The sequence below is a fragment of the Ursus americanus genome, chromosome 1, assembly GCF_024610735.1.
Source record: "Ursus americanus isolate L20-20 chromosome 1, mUrsAme1.1.p, whole genome shotgun sequence".
Classification (NCBI taxonomy): domain Eukaryota; kingdom Metazoa; phylum Chordata; class Mammalia; order Carnivora; family Ursidae; genus Ursus; species Ursus americanus.
In genome coordinates this window covers 101,186,586-101,207,898 of record NC_142127.1, presented here as the reverse complement: position 1 = coordinate 101,207,898, position 21,313 = coordinate 101,186,586, and the positions used below count along the sequence as shown (strand labels likewise).

The following is a 21,313-nucleotide window of genomic DNA, read 5'->3' as shown; positions in this document are numbered from 1 at the left end:
CTGTCGTGTTCTTCCCTCTTCTTCTGTGGTGTGGCCATGGGTGTGGTTTCCCACAAGAATAAAAGCACTTTCCTGTTTCGAGTGAGTTGAGTTATATGTACACACTGAACACCACCGTTCATATTTCATTTTGGAGTGAAAATAAAAGTAGTGGTCATCTCTTAACCTGATCTCGGTTTGTTTAGCTTAGTCATCCTTAATATTTGATCAAGGCTTACCTTTGGATTTCTAGATAAATCTTGTGTTTTTTAACTAATACCACTTTAAAAATCTGTTTTTACAAACCTGAAGCACAAAATTACATTTAAAAGTTACCTGTTTTATAGGAAATGAGGCAACATGATGTGCAGGAACTGAATCGAATTCTCTTTAGTGCTTTGGAAACCTCTTTAGTCGGGACCTCCGGCCATGACCTCATCAATCGTCTGTATCATGGAACCGTTGTTAACCAGGTTGTTTGTAAAGAGTGTAAGAATGTCAGTGAAAAGCAGGTGAATATGCAAGCGTGTTGTAGTAATAAGTTATATCGTAAGTTCTAACGCACGTAATTAAAGCTGTGATCTGTATACCACATGAGGAGCAAAGTGTTTACTACTAGAAATAACCTTATCAGGTTTTTTTTCTTTTACTCTAACTACACTTCAATCCTAAATTTATAATCCAGATTTCTTAATATAAATTGAAAGAAGGAAATGTCTTAAAGCATAGCTTTAATCTTTTATTCAGTACTCTGATATTTAGAAAATAAATTTGGGGGATGTTTATAGGTAGAGGTCTGTGCCCTCATCAGAAAAGCCAATATCATGTTTGGTGGGAGTATTGTAACAAAAGTTAATTAGGGAAGTAATAAAAATAGAGAATACTAAGGAATGTTTACGTTGATAAACATCTTTAATTAAATATTGGATTTCGTTTATTAACGTCCTTCAGAAAGTTAATTTGTATGTGTGAGCTTATGTTGTCTATTTAATCTCATTGGAAATTAGAAGTTGGAAATTTGCTCATGAAATAGAGTAATCTCCACTTGTTCTATAAATCTTATACAGCATGTGATTGCATCACTGAAGTCCCTTAATAAAAATCTCCTTTTGTTATGGCAAGAGTTATAGAAAATTGCTGTGTTTGTATGAGTAAAAAATTAAATGCCATTTTCTAAATTTTGCATTAATTGCTTTTTTGGATACATAGTTTCTTTTTCTGCTTTTTATGAAAGAGTTGGGGATAAAAAATACTTTTTGGTCCTTTTTGCCTGTGCTACTAGAGGGTTTGGTCAGCCTAGTTTGGAAATATTAAGACATTGTATGTCTTCGGATTACCATATGATTGACTTAACTATACTGTAATAATTCACAAAGGAAGTTCAAGAAATAATATATATGAAGGCACATAATTATCAACATTAACTTTTATTACATATATATTATAAATTGTATATAAGTGTTGCTTGTGTTACTTTAGATTTCTACCATGAACTAGTTAGAACTATTACAGTCCCTATAATAACCCCTTAGAGTAATGCTAGGGCACACACACACAACTGTGAATGATTTAAACTTGTCAGATTTTAAGTGTTTATTACTATAAGTAAGTTATAATTCAAATGTAGTTATGTAGAGTCTATAGACTCCTGTTTGCAAAATACTCTCCTCTTAATTTTCATAAAAATACCTTTCTATCTTGGCTCAAAACAGTTTTTTCTTACAACTTCCTTAGTATATCTTAAGCCAGCCCTTAGAGAAGAAGAGGAGGAAGTGGGGTTTACACTAGAGACTCCAGCCCTGACCAAGACAGAGCTGATAAGCACTGCACACTTCTCAGTTCAGATGTGTGTTCAGTGGTTTGTTTTAGTTCCTGCTAAAATAGGTTTTATTATAGCTACAGTGAACTTAAGAAAATCCTGACTTATTATTTAAGCCAAATTATAATTTGATTTAGGGTAGTTTTGTGTGATGGATTTCACAGTATCTGATCGGGAGGTCTATACTTTTCATACACACAGTGTTTTAGGGAAAAGGTATCTGTTACTCCCAATATATGTAGGAGTTGGTGATGTGTTCGTGAACCGCTGTGAAATTCTTTTTTCAGTATTATATTTGTGTGTATTTCAGGAAGACTTCTTAGATCTAACAGTAGCAGTCAAAAATGTGTCAGGTTTGGAAGATGCCCTCTGGACCATGTACGTAGAAGAGGAAGTGTTTGACTGTGACAACTTATACCACTGTGGGACTTGTGACAGGCTGGTTAAAGCCACAAAGGTAAGACAGATACCTGCCTTCTCCCATGGGCCCACTCAGTACTTGGTAGCATGAAGTTTTGCCAAGTGAAGTCAGCTTGTATGGGAAAGTCTGGAAGATACACATGAACCTCTTAATTGCAACTAAGGATTGAAAAGACATTTACATTCTACGTGTATCCGTATTTTAATTTTTTGCAATCAAGAATTTTTTTAAGCTTTCAACCCAACAGTTCTCTCAACTTCTTTCTCTCAGGAAAAATTTATGTATATCTCAGGGTTTCTTAAATGTACCTTTTTTAAATAAACTCCCCGTATCCTTGCTTTTTTGCAAAGTAACATTAGGAAGAAGGCTATTGGTTTTTATTTCTGCCAAGAAGCTTGTTGAGCTTTCCTTTCTGTGCTTACTACTTCGTTTTCTGCACACGGAGTCACTTTACAGTATTGATAGATGCACCGTCCCTGACTAGCAAGTCTAATACGCCCCTTCTGCCTCCCCCAGTGGGGAGTACTTATCTTGCCGATTAAAGGCCTTGACAGGGTACCTCTGGGTTTCTTACTAAAGGGGTGAGAGGAGGACGAGCCTTAGTAACTATTGCACAGCTCCCAGATAATGCCATGGGCTCTCCAGCTGATATAAAACCGGCTTATAGAGCTACCACAAAAGATGGGTCTTTACAGTTCTGTAACAGAGAGCACCGTTCCTCGAGCTGACAGTTACTGGATTTTCCAACAGACAGCATAGGACTGAGTCAGATAGCATACAATATTGATTTAGATCCTGGAGGTTGTGAGTGAGAATGTAAAAAAAAAAAAACAAAAAACCAGAAAACCAAAACTCCATGCCTGTAGCTTTCACAATAGGATTGGAAACCAGGGTGAACTTTACAATGTTTAATATGTATTTCCATCCAGCCTTTGCCTCTTTGTGACACGCAAATAGGTTTATCTTTTGCTTATCTATTTTATATTTCACCTTTGGTGTTAAAACTGCGAGCTAATAAATATCAAAGTCAGAAGATGAAAAGTCTTGGAAGGATACTTAAATACATTCTTAATTTTGGTTGAATTTAATTTGCACATCAGTAAAACAAGAACCTTTAGCTCAACGAAAGCAGTTCTTGGCACGTACTTTTTACGTTTCTGGTTTAATTCTTTTTCAGTGGAAATTTTTTCATCTCGATACTTTTACAATTGCATCCTAGATTTCCGTTTGGTTGTGCTACCTAAATTAATGTAAGTTTTCTTATTCTGAGCAGACTTCTCTCAGCTGTAGTATAGATGAGATACTCGGCTTTTTTAGGTGTTTTTTTTTTAATATGTTGGAAAATCTGCCGGGTTACATTGCTATTTTTTCACTTAACTTTTTTTTAACCCCCAATTTGTGGAATTGTTTTAAATTTCTTTTTAGGAATGTTAGATATTTATATGTAAGGATAATATTATAATTAAGGATGATTTTATAGATGGGAAGGATTTTTTTTGCCACCCCCTCCCCAACACACCATTAGTGCTAAGGGGTTGGGGAAAGCTGATGACTTTTCAATAAAAAGCAGCTTCATTTAGCGTTTTGTTTTAAAGCAAGGAAATAAAAAATATCTTTTTACCTGTTTTTAAGGACAGTCATTACAACACCCCAGTCAGTGGGTCTTAACATTTGGGGCGTGAGAGCCCTTTGAAGGTCTGATGAAAGCTGTGGATCTTCTCCCCATAGAAATACTTGTATGCAAACCATGTTACTTCAAGGATTCAGATCCACTGAAATAGGTCCGTAGGTCCCAGGTGAAGAACTCCAGTCCTTCAGTAAATAAAAGGACCGTGTGCGTGCTAGGCAAAGCGGAGGCACTGAGGAGGCCAGGACTCACAGGGAAGGAGCAGTGTTAGGGGAACACCAGTTACAACACGCATGTTGGGTAGCTTTGATTTTAGGATATCAACACCAAAACCATAAACTTGGGTTGTAAATTTTTAGTTGTTAATATAAATGAGTGATACCACCTTTCGTCCCATAAAAGAGAGAAATTCATATCAAGAGCTGACTTGAATCCAAAGTGATAAATTTATGTGATTGAAGGACACATTTCTCTTAACTGCGTCACGGGTTGCTTTTTTATATCTTAAGAAGCATTATGTATTCTTTTCTATAACTTTGCTTTTAAAAAAACCATAAAAATTTTTTCTTTCAACAGTCTGCCAAATTACGTAAGCTGCCTCCCTTTCTTACTGTTTCATTATTAAGATTTAATTTTGATTTTGTGAAGCATGAACGATACAAGGAAACTAGCTGTTACACGTTCCCTGTCCGGATCAATCTCAAGCCTTTTTGTGAACAGGTTTGAACTATTTTATTGTGAAATTCTTTCTTTTTTCCTCTCAATCTTGAGGGTTTTTTTATTGGCCTCGTTTTCGGTTGGCTTATTGCAGAATCTTTCAGCCTGGCCCTGTTAATATTTTGAGTTGGGTAATTCTTTGTTGTGGGGGCTGTATCCCATGTGTTGTAGGGTTTTAAGCCACATCCCTGGCCTCTGCCCGTTAGATGACAGTAGCATCCCACCTTCCCAGCCCACCCCCAGTAGTGACAAAAGTGTCCAGACCTTGCCAAGTGTCCATGCCTCCCCTTGGGGGGAAAGCATGGATAAAATCAGTCCCAGCTGAGAACTACTGGTTTATTACAGTCCATTTGATTTCCGAAGTACGGATTTGTTCTCAGTTCTTTTTATTAAACTCTCCTTGAAAAATCTTTGAAAGGAAAATTTAAGAACAGAGTTAGAAATGACCCTACATTGAGAAATGATCCTACATTAGGAGAAATGATGATTAATTAGTACTTTCTTATTTGGATTTAGTTTACATGAGACGCAATAATGAATTACACATCTAGAAAGTGAATAGGTAATTGGAACTTCGCTAGAATTTATAATCTTTGAGATACAGGAAGGAAAGTTTTGAAAACATTAATTATACAATCAATGTACTTTATAAGCCATTTTAAAATATTTTCTATATAATTGCTATACTTACCAAGATCAGAGCCGTGAGACTGCTGCACTTTTTTTTTTTTTTTAATATTTTATTTATTTATTTGACAGAGATAGAGACAGCCCCTGAGAGAGGGAACACAAGCAGGGGGAGTGGGAGAGGAAGAAGCAGGCTCATAGCGGAGGAGCCTGATGTGGGGCTCGATCCCATAATGCCGGGATCATGCCCTGAGCCGAAGGCAGACGCTTAACCGCTGTGCCACCCAGGCGCCCCTGCTGCACTTCTTATTACAAATCATTACTAGTATGTTTGTCAAGACCAGAAAGAATGTTTATTAAGTAGCTATTGAGTTTCTTTGTATAAAAATTATATTTTCTTTATTCTTAAATTTGGATGGGCCTTCCTCCACTTCAAGCCTGATAGCTGTGCCTTTTGGGGTTTTTCCAGGGTAAGTTAATATACCCCCCCATTTACTGCCTCAATAAAACGGTTTTGGGGAGTCGCCTGTGTGGCTCAGTCGATTAAGCATCCAACTCTTGATCTCAGCTCAGGTCTTGATCCTCAGGGTTGTGAGTTCAAGTCCCACATTGGGCTCTGTGCTAGGTGTGAAGCCTACTTAACAACAACAACAACTAATTTTTTTGCAGGATAACTGAGTTAATTATTTTATCATTTTCCAGTTTTGTTGAGAAATAATTGACAGACATCACTGTGTACAGGATGATGGTTTGATTTATATACATAGTGAAACGATCACACTAGATTTAGTTAACATGCATCATCTCATATGGAAAAATTGTAGCTCTTTTCAAAAAGGTAGTTTGTCACATTATTCTAACATACTTTGAAATAACAAAATTGAAATAGGTGAACCACTGAGCACTAGCTAAGAAATTGACCATAGTTTTACTCTCTGATTTCTATATTAATGAAAAAAATCGTCACTTTGCATCTTTGTTTATATCTCTCATCTTTTGCCTGAACCAGATATTTAAAAAATACTACTTACTTTAAAAGTACAGTGTTTCAAGGAAGTAAGTTTCTTAGCTAATTGGCACCTTTCAAGTAGTGTATTCACATGCAAGGTACCTTTTACCCTAAAGTAGATTTTTTTTTAAAGATTTTATTTATTTATTTGACAGAGACGCAGCCAGCGAGAGAAGGAACACAAGCAGGGGGAGTGGGAGAGGAAGAAGCAGGCTCCCCGCAGAGCAGGGAGCCCAATGCAGGGCTCGATCCCAGGACCCTGGGATCACGCCCTGAGCCGAAGGCAGACGCTTAATGGCTGAGCCACCCAGGCGCCCCCTAGATTTTTTTTTTAATGCCAGTATATAAGTGTTCATCAGATGAATCAGTCATAATTAAAGAGCACATTAATTATAGAAAAGATTGATCATAGAAGAAAGAAATTGTTCATCCCACTAAACGGCCTCTAAACAAACAGCTAGTATTCATAACTGCTTAGTTCCTGTGACGCGGAGCACAGAGTGTCAGGAGGGTGACAGTGGATCGGGCTCTGACTCTGAGGCCGATGACTGTCTAGTTGGAATATAGGGCAAATTCAACAGCTGAAGAACACATTTCTAAAGCAGCATAGTGGGTATAATACAAAGGTGGTTTTCTCTTGCTAAAACTATCGCAGATGCATTGGGTGTGTGTTTTATTAGCACTTTGGCTTACATGATCTTAGCCAAAGTACATAAAAGTAACAGTTTGTGTGTTCTCATATTTAAGAGGCAGAATGTGCTCGGTTGTCACGTGACCGGTATTAGATGAATGATCGTTTTCAATCTAAGAATTAAAAATTTTTAAATTTAAAGCCAATTATTCAAATTTATCTTAATTTACCCTTAAATACCCTTAAACAACAGTAGGGAACAGTTTTCTTATTTTAATAGTTGAAATTCATGTATCTTCCCGTTTTACATAAACTATCACCGTTTATGCTCTTTTTCTCATAGAGTGACTCGGATGACTTGGAGTATGTATATGACCTCTTCTCGGTTATTATACATAAAGGCGGTTGCTATGGAGGACATTACCACGTGTACATTAAAGATGTCGATCATCTGGGAAACTGGCAATTTCAAGTAAGCATAGAAATTAGTTCTAGTCTTACTATTTTGGTGAAGATCATCTTTTGCCATTTATTATATATATTTACCCTAGGAAATTTTTATAGGCATGGAAAGTTAATACAGTTAGAAGTTTCAAAATTTTATTTCTAAATAGTTTCATACTCACAGAAAAATAACCAGCATCGTGGAAACACCTTCTATATATACTCTTCACCCGCATCCTCCAGTTGTTAACCATTTGCCGAATTTGTGCGAACACAAACACAGTAAACATTATCTTATGAGTACTGAAGCACCTGAAATTAAGGTGAAGGCATCAGGCCCCTTTACACTTAAACACTTCAGTGATTCTCCCCTGAGAACGAGGGCGTTCCCTTACCTAAGCGGAGATCAAAGTCAGAAGCTTTAACATTGAGATGGTACTGCTCTCTAATAAGGAGTTTATACTGCGAGTCCACCAGTTGTCTCGTCCAGATCCTTTACAGCATTTTCTTCCCACTCCAGTGTCCAGCGCAGGGTCCTGCGTTTTATTTAGTTAGCGTATCTCTTAGGTCTCCTGTAATCAGTAACTGTTTCTTGCTTTTCTTTGTCTCTCAAGGCACCAGCCAAAAATGATAAAGATTTTCCTCCTATACTGTCTTCTAAAAGTTTTATATTTTTGCCTTTTACATTTGAAACTTCTCAGTCTTCCTGGAATGGTTTCCTATGAATGGTGTGTGATTTTTTTTTTTTTAACCAGGTTGCCCATTACCATTTATTGAATAATCCATTCTTTCCCCACCAAATCACAGTTCCAGTTCTGATGGATCAGTTGTTTATCTATGTAAGAGTCCTTTTGGACCCCTCTCTTCTGTTTCATTGCTCTTTTTTTCTATTCTGAGGCCAGTACCACAGTGATAATTTCTGTAGCATTGTATTAAGTCATGATCTCTGATAGGGCAAGCCTTCTTATGTGGTGTTATTCTTCAGGAGTGTCTTGGCCTTTTATTCTTCTGTGACTGTTTCTAGAATCAGCTTGTCTGTATTCACACACACAACACCCGTTCTCAGAAGTAGTTTTTGAAGAGTTTTGAACCTACATATGTAAGTCAGATATATCTTTTCATATTTTAGAGCTTCTTGTTGAAAAGGTTTTGTAATTTTCTTAAGAATTTGCAGATGTTCTGAGGGAAAGCACTTCCTGGAAATCTAGTTCCAGTTATTTGCAATGGAAAGAATCAAAGTGTGTTACTCACCAACCCCAAACTCTCAACCAGTTTTCTGACCTGTACCTAAAGCACAGTGAGATGTCCGTCCGTGAGTTACAAACCATGGTGGTAGGATGTAGAATGCTTATGACGTCTTCCCGATTACCAGACAGGTGGTATTGTTAACCGAAAGTTGCACCACATACAGGAATACAGCTTCTCTGGGTGACAACAGTGTTCTAGGTGCACATTCTCTTTGTTGGCATTGTTTGCTTTTCAGAACATCCGTCTGCATTTCTCGTGCTCCATTCATTGTACTTAGATAGTAAAAAGTGTGTGGATATTTAAAAAGTCAGACTTTCTGTTTGATATTTACCAGGGAAATGTTCTGTGGGGCTGTGTCTCAACTTTGCTTGACTATTTGAGGCTAGTGTATGAAATGCAGTTACCGTTAGTTTATTGATTTTATAAACCAGCCATCTTGCCAAACCCTCTTAGTTGCAGACATCTTTGGGGAAGGACTGTTTTGTTTCACGCTTTCCTGTCCTTTACCTTCCATTTCGTTCGGCCGAGAACGTCATACAAGCATCATTCCCATATGCTTGTGCCATGTTTGCCAAGGTGCTAGTTTGTCAGACAAAGGGTCTAATTCAGGTGTAATTCAGCTCTCAAGGTTTCTGTGCTTCGTTTGAGCTGATTCCTATCATGCTGCCTGTCTTCGCTGCTTTCTTAGTTTCCAGGGTCCTGTAGTAGAGAGTTCGGGTTCTCTAAAACAGCCCCCTCCCTAAAAGATGTTGTTGAAGGCTTTTCTTAGATGCCGGTAGAAGCTTGTGGACAGGTCTAATAAATATTATGTGGAATATAAATATTCTTTTCTTCGCCTTGCCCACTGCAGTCTTGGCTTTTTTTTTTTTTCCAGGTGTGCCTTCATCTGTGTAACCTTTTTTCCCAGTGTTGCACTATCTCTTCGGTCTGAGAGAGGGCCCCACTTTCCACCCTGGTTCGGCTTCCAGCTCAGGGCGTGCGCCTCCGCTCCCCTCAACGCCCGCTGCAGCTTTTGCTCAGCCACTGTCCGATTTCCGGCATTTTTAGAGTTGGCGAGATCTAGTGTCAGTCTTTGATGCGTAAAATATTAATTTGCAGTTTCATTGCAGTTTATTGTTGAGGTCACACACAGAGGTGGCCTCATACAGTGGCGAGGTCGCGTGTCTCAAGCGGTGGTTCTCTCTCCCGTGTCTTCGTTCTGGGTTGTGCTTCCTTGGACGGCTCTGCGCTAATGCGTTTACTTCCTCAGAATCGCTTCGCTCATTTCTGGCATCGTCAGGCTCTTCTCCTGGGTCTGCAGTGTGACTCATGAGGGCAGACCGGCACTCCTTCATCCGGTTTTGCTCCCCGCACTGCCTCTCTATTCCTGAAGCTCTGTGATGTTAGTGAGGTCTTCCTCCAGGCATAAAGAACAATCAGAAGATCGCTTTCCATTAGTGCTTAGTCTGTTTCCTTATCCATGCCTTGTGTGAAGCATCCCGTTTGTTAAATTTTTTTCCTTATTCTGTTCTCCCAGAACCACTACTTTTTCATCCAGAGCTCTGTGCTATTGAAATAATGAGTAGTGCTTAAGAATTTCAACTTCAGTACATAACACCTGCTGGACCCTGCTTGTCTTTTTATTACCATTATTCTAAGAGATTTCTTGTGCCCAGAGACATAGGATTCCATATATCCTAATCATACCCTGGTATTGTTCTTTCTGCTTATAGTTTGGCAATTTGTCCTTCCCTTTCAAGGAGCTGTTCCCTGCATTCATGGAGTTCTTTATAGGTACAGTCTGCAAAGAAAGAACTTTCATGACCAATCAGACACAGTTTTCTCTGGTTTTAAGGCAACATTTCAGGGGCTCCGGGCTGGCTTAATCGGTAGAATGTGCAACTCTTGATCTTGGGGTCGTAAGTTTAAGCCCCTTGTTCGGGGTAGCATTTATTTTAAGAAAAAATAATAAAAAAATATGAAGGCAACAATTCCATCTCCCTTTGTCTAGAAGATGATCCCTTTCTTCTAGTATGGAGGCCATTAACTATTCAAAATGTGACTCTAGATCTGGCTGTGGAAAGGAGCCTGATCTTTGCTTTCTGCTTCTTTGGAGATCTTTCGCTTCGTTGACGGTTGATTGACATTATCTTGCACATCTGAGGAAGTGGGTCAGAGAAGGCTTCACAACAGCTCCCAGTAGGCAGCCTGGAACTAGTTCCTACTGTCCCAACAAGGCCAGGCTTGGACGCTGGCAAAGCGGAGGAGGACTGGGCCTAGCCTGTTTGTGACCTGCACCAGCGTGTCAGATAGGGGGCAGTTCTGGCCTGCCTCTCCCCTTCTACCATTTTTAAATCTCTTTTTCCTTAATCACGTCTTTAAACATATTAAACGTGCTATTTTATTGGCCTGATAATCGTAGTATCTTAAGACTTTGTAGATTTGGATATCTGCTGATTCTACTTCCTTGTGATTTTGTTATTTTAGACTGTAGCCTTGGGTGGTTCGTTTTTTAAGAATGTGATTTATTGGAGTAATTTGGGGGCTGAGTTGAAAATGCCTTCCTCTGAAAAAAGTCTTTGTCTCTACCTCATGCCTGGGGTCACTTCCAGCCCTTAACTTTAAAATCAGATCTTGATTTAATGGTTTTAGAGCCATACAGCTAGTGTGAATTTGGACCACAAACCCCTATGGGGACCTACTTGTGATAACAGATTATTAGAGATGTTTTTCTACCTTCATCTAGTATCAAGGTCAATGCAAGCCAGTTCCTCATTGTCTGTTATTGTAGGGTGGATTTTTTCCTAGGTCGTGTTTGTACTGAGAGGGTAGGTAGCTCTTTCTTTCTAGCTGTCTGCTGAAGTTTATCTTTGTGGTATAATTAAAAAGTATATACTTGGGGCACCTGGGGTGGTTAAGTCAGTTAAGTGTCCGACTCATGATTTCAGCTCAGGTCATGATATCATGGGTCGTGAGATTGAGCCCTGCGTCAGGCTCTGTGCTCAGCGGGAATCCGCTTAGATTCTCTCCCCGTCTCCCTCTGCCCCTCTCTAACCCCGCTCGTGTGTACTCTCTCTGAATCTCTCTCTCTTTCAAATAAATAAATCTTGAAAGAAAAAAAAGAAAAGAAAAGGAAGAAAGGAAGAAAGAAAGAGAAAGAAAGAAAGAAAAAGAAAGAAAGAAAGAGTATATACTTGGTCTTTATCCGAGATTCCTGGAATAGAGATCCATGAAATCGATGAGTGATAGGCATGTCTTTTGTTGTTCGTTATGAACAACCTGAGTTCATGCTAATGGGATGACTTTTGGTGGGGCCTAGATATCTTCAGAGTGAGGGCTGGTCACCAGAGGAGACAATCACATGAACAGAGCATTGGTGTTTTTAGCCCCAGCTCCTGACCTGTGGAGGGAAGAGGGATTGGTGATGGAGTTCAGTCCGTCAGTCATGCCTACGTGTTGAAACTTTGATTAAAACTCTGAAGCAAGGAGCGCCTGGGGGGTCAGTCAGTTAAGCGTCTGCCTTCAGCTCAGGTCATGATCTCAGGGTCCTGGGATTGAGCCCCGTGTCGGGCTCCCTGCTCAGCGGGGAGTCTACTTCTCCCTCTCCCTTTGCCCCTACCGCCGCTCGTGTTCTTTCTCTCTCTCTCTCTCTCTCTCAAATAAATAAATAAAATCTTTAAAACAAAAACAAAAACTCTAAAACCAGGAGACTAAGGAAGCTTCTGGGTGGTGAACACATCCACATGCAGGGAGGGTAGCCACCCTGATTCCATGGGGACAGAGGCTCCTGCCCTCGGGGCCCTTCCTGACCTCACCCTATGTACCTCTCCCTCTGCCTGTTCATTTGTATCCTCTGTACTAAACTGTAGTCCTGTGTATAAGGTCCTTAGTTCAGTGAGCCATTCCAGGAAATTATCAAACCTGAAGTGGGGATTGTAGGAACCCTAGAATTTGTAATCAGCCAGGCAGAAGTGCAGGTGGCCTGGGACCCCATTTGTGGCTATTGTCTGAAGTGGGCGCAGTCTTGCGGGACTGCGTGAAGTTAGTATCAGAACTGAACTGAATTGTGACACCCAGGTGGTGGCAGAGGACCGGAGAACTGGTTGTTTGGAAAACCAGTCATTCAGCTCCATGCTTTGGGGGGTCCTTAGGCTTTGTCTCCCAGGCCTCATCCTGTATGAGCATCAGAGTGGAAGCTATGTCAGCAAAGTGGGACAGCTGGAGGCCGCAACTCTGGATTTCCTCCCTGGGTTCCCATTTCGCTTGTTCTCCGAGGATTTCCCTGATACTCTCTTGCTAATTCAGTGTGTGTTTTAAAAAGATGCCTTTGTTTGTTTTGTTTACTTACCCAGCATTTTTAGTAATCTTTCAGTGGGATCATTGTATTTAGTCTACCATTTTCTTTTGCTGTTTCTTTATTATTTGTGCCTCTTGTTATTTGGTCTATTTGTATTTATGGTTTTAAGTCAAGTGAAAATACTTTTGCAAGATGGCATGTATAAAAAAATTAATAAAAATACCTTATTTTGACATGTTCTCGAATAACTTCATAGAGCGGGGTGCAAAGTTGGATGATCAGGGAATAGAAGCGAGCGCTAGGCTGCACTCACCAGCGACACACAACATGTCAGGATTCATAGAGTGCAGCTGAAGTGGTGCTTCCCAGGAACCTGTCGGGACCTACCGTGTGGGTGTTGTGCTGGGAGTTTATCTCACGGTCCTGTTCTCAGATAATGCCAGAGAGGTTAAATAACGTGTCCAGGATTAGTCCACGAGAGCTGGAAATCAAAGACAGGTCTGCTGGATTCCAAAGTATACATAAGTTATTACGATGTTTTTATCATTTCTCCATCTTGAAACTTCCACCACACAAACATTTCTGTTTTGTAATTTTACCTTTTAAGGGATAAATTTTTATTGTTTTTCATTCTAGGCGGAAAAAAGCAAACCAGATGTGAATTTAAAAGATCTCCAGAATGAAGAAGAGATTGACGATGATCCACTGGTAATTCTGAAAGCGATCTTACTGCAGGTAGAGAGAGAGTTTATATTTGCGTGTGTATTTCAGACATGCATGCAAATGTGTAAGAGTTCGTTGATAGAACTGATATCGGTACTCTTCATAGCCTTTTCCTTCGGGACATTCTCTGTGTCTATTTTCACAATTTGTTTATTGGAGACTCTCTGGTTATAAAAAAGTTCATATTTGTGGTAGAAAACTTGAGAGAGAGAAAAAACTAGGAAATATATAAAAAGTATAAAATATGTAAAAGTATAAATAAACCAAGTACCCAGTTGTTGTTAACACTTTGATGTATATTCTTTGCATTCTGTCTTCTCCTTGTTTATATGCATATGTTGGGATTCGGTTATGGAGTTTTGGGGATTACTGGCCTTTTAAATAGAATTGGGATTTACCGTACATATTGTTGTGGAATTTGCTCTCTCCCAGTGTTATCCTTCTGCTCTCTGTAGTTCCTGAGGTTATGCCCCCTTTTTCATTCCTGATATTGATATACTGATAATACCTCAAGTATATGACTTTTTAACGTTTGCTTAGCACAAACGTTGTTTTGTAAGGGTGGTAGGTCTCCTTACGTGTATTTATCATTCTTATGAAGACTTTTTCTTGACTCTTTACCACAGACCTAGGCTGAGTCCTTTAACCACCTTGGTCTGGGGCCACTCTGTCAGTCTGCTGGGGCTGCTATAACAGAGGACCACAGACTGGGTGGCTTAAACACCAGAAATTAATTTTCTCACAGTCGTGGAGACTGGGAGTCCAAGATCCAGGTGCCAGCGGGTTTGTTCTCTCCTGCGGCCTCTCCGTGGCTGGCCGGTGGCCACCTTCTCACTGTGTGCTCACATGGCCTTTCCTGTGCACTCGTGCATCCCTCGGGTCTCTGTGTGTCCACATTTCTTCTTCGTAATAAGGACACCAGTCGGATTGGACAAGGATGCACCCTAATGACCTCATTTTTCAAATCATCACTTCTTTAAGGCCCTTTCCAAATAAAGTCAGAGTTGAAATCTTGAGGGTTGAGGAGTCAGCATATGAATTAGCAGGGGGTGGGGGATGGACACATTTCAGCCCAACACAGTCACTTCTTCCCCCTTTTAGAATTTGTTTATATTTGGAAACATTCAGAAGAGATATTGATAAGCCTTTTTTGCACCTAAATATTTCTTATAAAAATCCCACAAAATAACAGGAATTTACCCAATCTCAGAATACTCTGTGGATATTGCTCTTTAAATGTTTAAACTTGGGGCGCCTGGGTGGCTCGGTCGTTGAGCGTCCAGCTCTTCATTTCGGCGCAGGTCAGGATCTCAGGGTCGTGAGATCAAGCCCTGCTTTGGGCTCCACACTCAGCAGGGAGTCTGCTTGGGATTCTCTCTCTCCCTCCCCCCCTTCCACTCATGTGGGCACACGTGCGCATACGGTCGCGCGCTCTCTCTCAAATCTTTAAAAGTAAATAAATAAATGTTTAAACTTTGGTACAGGAAAGCATAATTCAAGTTTTCTAAACTGAGGCTTAATCTGCTTTTTAAAAAAATGTTTATTTTGAAACAGTTGTGGTTAATCCACTTACATGTTTGCTGTCTTAGGCACTTTTAATTAGATATAATTCTCTTGGTCGCTTCGAACTCATAAATGTTACAGTTAAATCTCATTACATTTTCTTAAATGATTGTTTCTTTCAAAAGGAGGAGAATAATGTAATTCCTGTTGATCAACTGGGCCAGAAACTCTTGAAAAAGATAGGAACGTCGTGGAACAAAAAGTACAGGAAACAGTGTGGACCACTGCGAAAGGTAATACATGACATCTGTACAGGAGGTCCCATGCCAGGAAATTTTATTATCCCTTTGCAACGAAAATTTAGGTGAAAATGAAATCAGTATTTTTATTTAATGGTTAAAGTTCAGTTAAGTTACTTATTAAGTGTTATTAAGTAATTTATCGTAGAATCAAGAAGTAAGCAGGAAAAGAAGAGGGGAAAGGCTTATAATACAACAGCAGGAAATGTCATGAAATCCATACCCTAAAGGTCATCATTTTACTTATAGAAGTGTTTTAAGGTGTTCCCACAATTTTGCCTTGATCTTTCTTTTACACATAGTCCTGTTAAACTTGGTGATCGGGTTCCCTAGGCTGTGAGACTAGATACAGAAACTGAACACAAGTCAAACAGCTCGACTGAAAACAAACACAGCAACACTTAGTAAATATTTTGCAGCTATTTCTTACAGAAGCAAGGAGCTTGCACACCTTCCGTAAGTGCCTCTTTTCCTTAGACCCCACTGCAGAAGTGAATGTTGGCTGAGTGACTCTGAGTCCGTAGCATAGGTTTTAAGGTTTTCATTTAAAATGATTGGGTCGCTGTCTCAGTATTTTACTCTTAAGTGTGATATTAGCTGTGTAGGTTTTTTGAAATTACAAATACCGTTTATAAGTTTGAGGGAATTAGCTTTTCTTCATCGTTGACTGATAGTTTCATCTTGAATAGAGGTTTTTATCAAATGCTGGGGTTTTTTTATACCCTTTATTCTGTTCATGTGGTGAATTCCACTGACTGACCTTTTTAATGTTGAGCAAATCTTAGATATCTGAGATAAATCCTACTTGGTCATGAAATTTTTAAGTATTGCTGCAGTCATTGGCTCATATTTAGGATTTTTGTGCTGACATTTACGAGAGATAGTAGTCTTCGGTTTACTTTTTCTGTAATGTCTTTGTCAGATTTTAGTGTTAGGGTTATATAGGACTCAGAAGTTGGGAAACACTCCTTTATGTTCTTGGGAGGAATTGTCTAAGACTGATTTTTTTTTTCTTTTTTTTCTTTTTTTTTTTTTTAAGATTTTATTTATTTATTTGACGGAGATAGAGACAGCCAGCGAGAGAGGGAACACAAGCAGGGGGAGTGGGAGAGGAAGAAGCAGGCTCATAGCAGAGGAGCCTGATGTGGGGCTCGATCCCATCACGCTGGGATCACGCCCTGAGCCGAAGGCAGACGCTTAACCGCTGTGCCACCCAGGCGCCCCTGATTTTTTTTTTCTTAAATGTTTGGTGAAGTTACTGAGACCTGAAAATTTTTCTATTTTATTTTAATTCCAGTGTAGTTAACGTACAGTGTTATTATATTAGTTTCAGTTGTACAGTGTAGGGACTCAGCAGTTGCATACATTACTCCATGCTCATCATGATAAGTGTCCTCTTAATCCGCTTTACCTGTTTCACCCATCCCCCTCCCCATCTCCCCTCTGGTAACCATTAGTTTGTTCTCTCTAGTTAAGAGTCTGTTTCTTGGTTTGTCTCTCTTTTTTTTCTTTGTTCATTTGTTTTGTTTCTTAAATTCCACATAATGAGTAAAATCATGGTATTTGTCTTTCTCTGACTTATCTCTATTACCATAATACACACCAGCTCCATTCATGTTGTTGCAAATGGCAAGATTTCATTTTTTTTATATGGCTGAATAATGTCCATTGTATGTAAATACCTCATCTTTATCCATTTATCTGTCGATGGACACTTGGGCTGCTTCCATAGTTGCGCTCTTGTAAATAATGCTGCAGTAAACCCAGGGGTGCGTGTGTTTTCCAATTTCCTTCCAATTAGTGTTTTTGTGTTCTTTGGGTAAATACAGTAGTGTGATTACTGGATCGTAGGGTAGTTCTGTTTTTAACTTTTCGAGAACCCTCCGTACTGTTCTCCACAGTGGCTGCACCAGTGCACTCCCACCAACAGTGCACCAGGGTGCCTTTTCCCCCACATCCTCACCAACACCTGTTGTTTCTTGTGGTTTTGTTTTAGCCATTCTGACAGGTGTGAGGTGATACGTCATTGTAGTTTTGATTTGCATTTCCCCAGTGATGAGTGATGTTGAGCATATTTTCATGTGTCTGTTGGCCTTCTGGGTGTTTTCTTTGGGGAAATGTCTGTTCATATCTTCTGCCCATTTTATAATTGGATTATTTGATTTTTTTTTGGTGTTGCATTGTATAGTTCTTTGTATATTTTGGATACTAAACCTTTATTCGATATGTCATTTGCAAATATCTTCTCCCATTCAGTAGGTTGTCTTTTAGTTTTGTTGGTTCCTTTGCTGTGCAAAAGCTTTTTATTTTGATGTCGTCCCAATAGTTTATTTTTGCTTGTTTCCCTTCCCTCAGGAGACAGATCTAGAAGGATGTTGCTATGGCCGATGTCAAAGAAATTATTGCCTGTGCTCTCTTCTAGGATTTTTATGACTTCAGGTCTCCCATTTAGATCCTTAATCCATTCTGAGTTTATTTTTGTGTATGGTGTAAGAAATCGGTACAGTTTCCTTCTTTTGCATGTCGCTGTCCAGTTTTCCCAGCACCGTTTGTTGAAGAGACCATCTTTTTCCCATTGCATATTCTAGCCTCCTTTTTGAAGATTAGTTGACCGTGCAATTGTAGGTTTACTTCTGGGCTTTCTGTTCTATTGAGACCTGATTTTTTTTTTTTTTTGGAATAAGGTTTTTTAATTATAGTTTAAATTTCTTTGATTATAGTGTTATTTAGATTTTCTGTTCTTGCATTATTTTGGAAAGCTGTGTTTTTTAAGAGATTTGTTCTTTTGTCTGTGATGTCAGATTTATTGGCATGAAGTTATTCACGGTATCCCATATTCTCTGTAGTGTCTGTAGTACCTGGAGTGATTTTCTCTTTTTCATTCCTAATATTAGTAATTTGTATTTTCTCACTTTTTTCCCATCAGTCTTTCTTCGGATTTATCAAGTTTATTAAACTTTTTAAAAAACCAACGTTTGGGGGCGCCTGGGTGGCACAGCGGTTGAGCGTCTGCCTTCGGCTCAGGGCGTGATCCTGGCGTTATGGGATCGAGCCCCACATCAGGCTCCTCTGCTATGAGCCTGCTTCTTCCTCTCCCACTCCCCCTGCTTGTGTTCCCTCTCTCGCTGGCTGTCTCTATCTCTGTCGAATAAATAAATAAAATCTTTAAAAAAAAAAACCAACGTTTGCCTCTGTTGATTTTGTCTGTTGCTCATCTGTTTTCTATCTCGTTGATTTCTGCTCTTGTTTTTAATTTTTTCCTTCCTTTTTCTTCTGGGATCTAATTAGATTAACTTTTTTCTAGCTTGGTATCTCAGTTGTTTTTAAACTTTCCTTTTAATACAAGCTTTTAAAGCTATAAATTTCCTTCTAAGGACTAATTTAGCTGCAGACAAACCTGACATGTTTTCATTATCATTCCATTCAAAATATTTTGTAATTTTCCTCATTTTTTTGGCAACTGTGTTCCTTAATTTCCAAATATTTGGGGATTTCTTTTTATCTTTTTGTTTTTTCTATAAGTTGATTTCTAGTTAATTCCATTGTACTCTTGAGAACATGCTCTCCATGATTTTAGTTCTTTTGATTTAAGATTTGTTTCACACTTCAAGAATATGGTCTGTGTTGCTGAAAATTCTGTATTCACCAAAAAAGTTATTTTCCGCAGTTGTTGGGTATATTGTTTTGTGAATGTCAACTATGTTAGATTGGTTAATAGCATTTGTGTTTCTTTGCTGTCCTTACTAATTTTTCTGTCTTTTGGTTTTATCAGTTACTAAGAGAGTGGTTTAAATCTCCAACCGTAATTGTGGATTTGTCCCTTCCCCCTTTTACTTTGGACAGTTTTACTTCATGTACCCTGAAGTTATATTATTAGATGCATACACATGTTGGATTTTTATGGCTTCCTGATGTACAATGCCCTTTCTTTATCTCTGCTAGTATCCCTTGCCTTAAAATTTACCTTGTCTGGTATTAGTGTAACCCTGCAAGTTTTTTATACAAGAGTGTCTCTTGCAAACAATATGAAGTTGGTTCTTATTTATTTTGGACAATTGTGGTTTTTAAGTAATTTGTTCTTTTATTTAAAGTAAAATTTGGGGCACCTGGGTGGCTCAGTCATTAAGTGTCTGCCTTTGGCTCAGGGCGTGATCCCAGGGTCCTGGGATCGAGCCCCACATCAGGCTTCTCCGCTGGGAGCCTGCTTCTTCCTCTCCCACTCCCCCTGCCTGTGTTCCCTCTCTCGCTGGCTGTCTCTCTGGCAAATAAATAAATAAAATCTTTAAAAAAAAAACCCAAACAAACAAATAAATAAAGTAAAATTTGCTGGTGGATGGCTCAGTTGGTTAAGCATCTGCCTTTGGCTCAGTTCGTGATCCCTAGGATCGAGTCCGGCTCCCTGCTCAGCGGGGATCTGCCTCTCTGCCCCTCCCCTGGCTCGTGTTCACACACACACACTCTCTCTTTCTCTCCCTCTCAAGTAAAATAAAATCTTTTTTAAAAAATAAAGTAACATTTGTTAGCATAAAGTTGTTTGAAATATCCCCATAATATCCTTATAAAGTCCATAGGAGCAGGTGTTATGTTCCCTGTTTCGTTTCTGATATTGATCACTTGTGTGGTTAGCTTTCCTTTTCATCTGTCTTGCCTAGGGGTTTAGCACATCTATTAAACTGTTCAAAAAAGCAGCTTTGTATTTGTTGATTCTACTCTATTTGTCCATCTGTTTTCTATCAGATGGTAGTTTGATAGTTTCTTTTAATTAGAACGTTTAGTCCATTTTGTTTTAAGGTAGTAAGTAATATGGTTGAGTTTGAATTTACCATCGAGGTATTTGTTTTTTATTTGCCTCCTCTGTGTTTTGCTCCTTCATTCTTCCTCACCCTTTAGGTTAAGCAAGTGATTTTTAGTCTTTCGTCTTTACTTTGTTGGCTAATATATTGCTATATTTCTTTAATATTTTTATCCTAGGGATTATACTGTACATAAATCAATATTACCAACTACAGATTAATAGTATACCATTTCCTGAACAGTGTAAGATGTGGTGGTAAAACTGTGTTTCCCCATTTCCATCTTATCTGCTGTTGCCTTTTACGTGTAAATTCTACTGTACGTTACTTATTAATATTATTTTTTGCTTTAAACACTTAGGCAACTTTTAAAGAAATTAATGAAAAACTAGTGTTTCATATTTATCCGTTGTGGTGTTCGTTGCTGCTTTTCGCACATTCAGCTGTGCATCTAGTATCCTTTCCCTGCAATCTCACAGAATTAAGTCTTTAGAGGATGTGGGGGGTCCCACGTACCCCCTTGGTAAAAATATTCTCAGCTCTTGTTTGATTGAAATCTTTATTTTGCTTTCAGTTTTTTTAAAGGATATTTTTGCTGGATGTAAAATTCTAGTTTAATAGTTTTTATTTTGTCCTTTCAGCACCTTAAAGATGTCATTCCATTATGTTTTGGCTTCTCGTTTTTTTTGGCTTAGAAGTCTAGTGTCACTTGAGCATAATGTGTCTTTTTCTCCACCTGCTTTTAAGATTTTTTTCTTTTTTCTGTGTTGTTTAGCAGCTTCACAATAATGTGTCTCAGTGTGGTGCTCTTTGTGTTTATTTGCTAAGTTTTCTATATCCATAGCTTGAGGTCTTTCTTCAGTTTTGTCCACTGTATTTTCAACTTGGTTGTCTGCCCCATTATTTCTTTCTTCTCCTTTTAGGACTACAGTTACATATAAATTAGACCATTTAGGATTTCCTCACAGATCTTAAATAACTGAGGTTTTCTTCTTTTTCTAATTTTTACCTCTTCTTCAACTTGGATAATTTACATTCCTCCATCTTCAAGTTCATTGGTTCTTTCTTTCTCTATATCCATCTATCTTCCATTAAGCCCAGCTAGTGAACTTTTTGTTCAGATATTGTAGTTTCCAGCTTTAGAATTTCCACTTAGCTCTAATTGAGAGTATCCATTTCTGTGCTGAAATTCCGTAT

The 21,313-nt window shown here is 38.8% G+C and overlaps 1 protein-coding gene across 11 annotated transcripts in view; it reads left to right on the top strand.

Moving 5' to 3' along the window:
- USP40 (ubiquitin specific peptidase 40) overlaps window positions 1–21,313 on the top strand; it is a 75,701-nt gene that overhangs the window by 7,343 nt on the left and 47,045 nt on the right. For 9 of the 11 annotated variants that reach the window (XR_006778990.2, XM_045794079.2, XM_087864471.1 and 6 more), the window contains 6 exons: window positions 327–491; window positions 2,109–2,255; window positions 4,423–4,566; window positions 7,174–7,302; window positions 13,435–13,533; window positions 15,210–15,317. Coding sequence is in view for 10 of the 11 variants with exons in the window: in XM_045794079.2 (XP_045650035.2) it covers window positions 327–491; window positions 2,109–2,255; window positions 4,423–4,566; window positions 7,174–7,302; window positions 13,435–13,533; window positions 15,210–15,317 (792 nt within the window). In the remaining variant the exon portion in view is untranslated. The remainder of the gene's footprint in view (window positions 1–326; window positions 492–2,108; window positions 2,256–4,422; window positions 4,567–7,173; window positions 7,303–13,434; window positions 13,534–15,209; window positions 15,318–21,313) is intronic. The other 2 variants (XM_045794083.2, XM_087864476.1) reach the window with 2 other exon arrangements.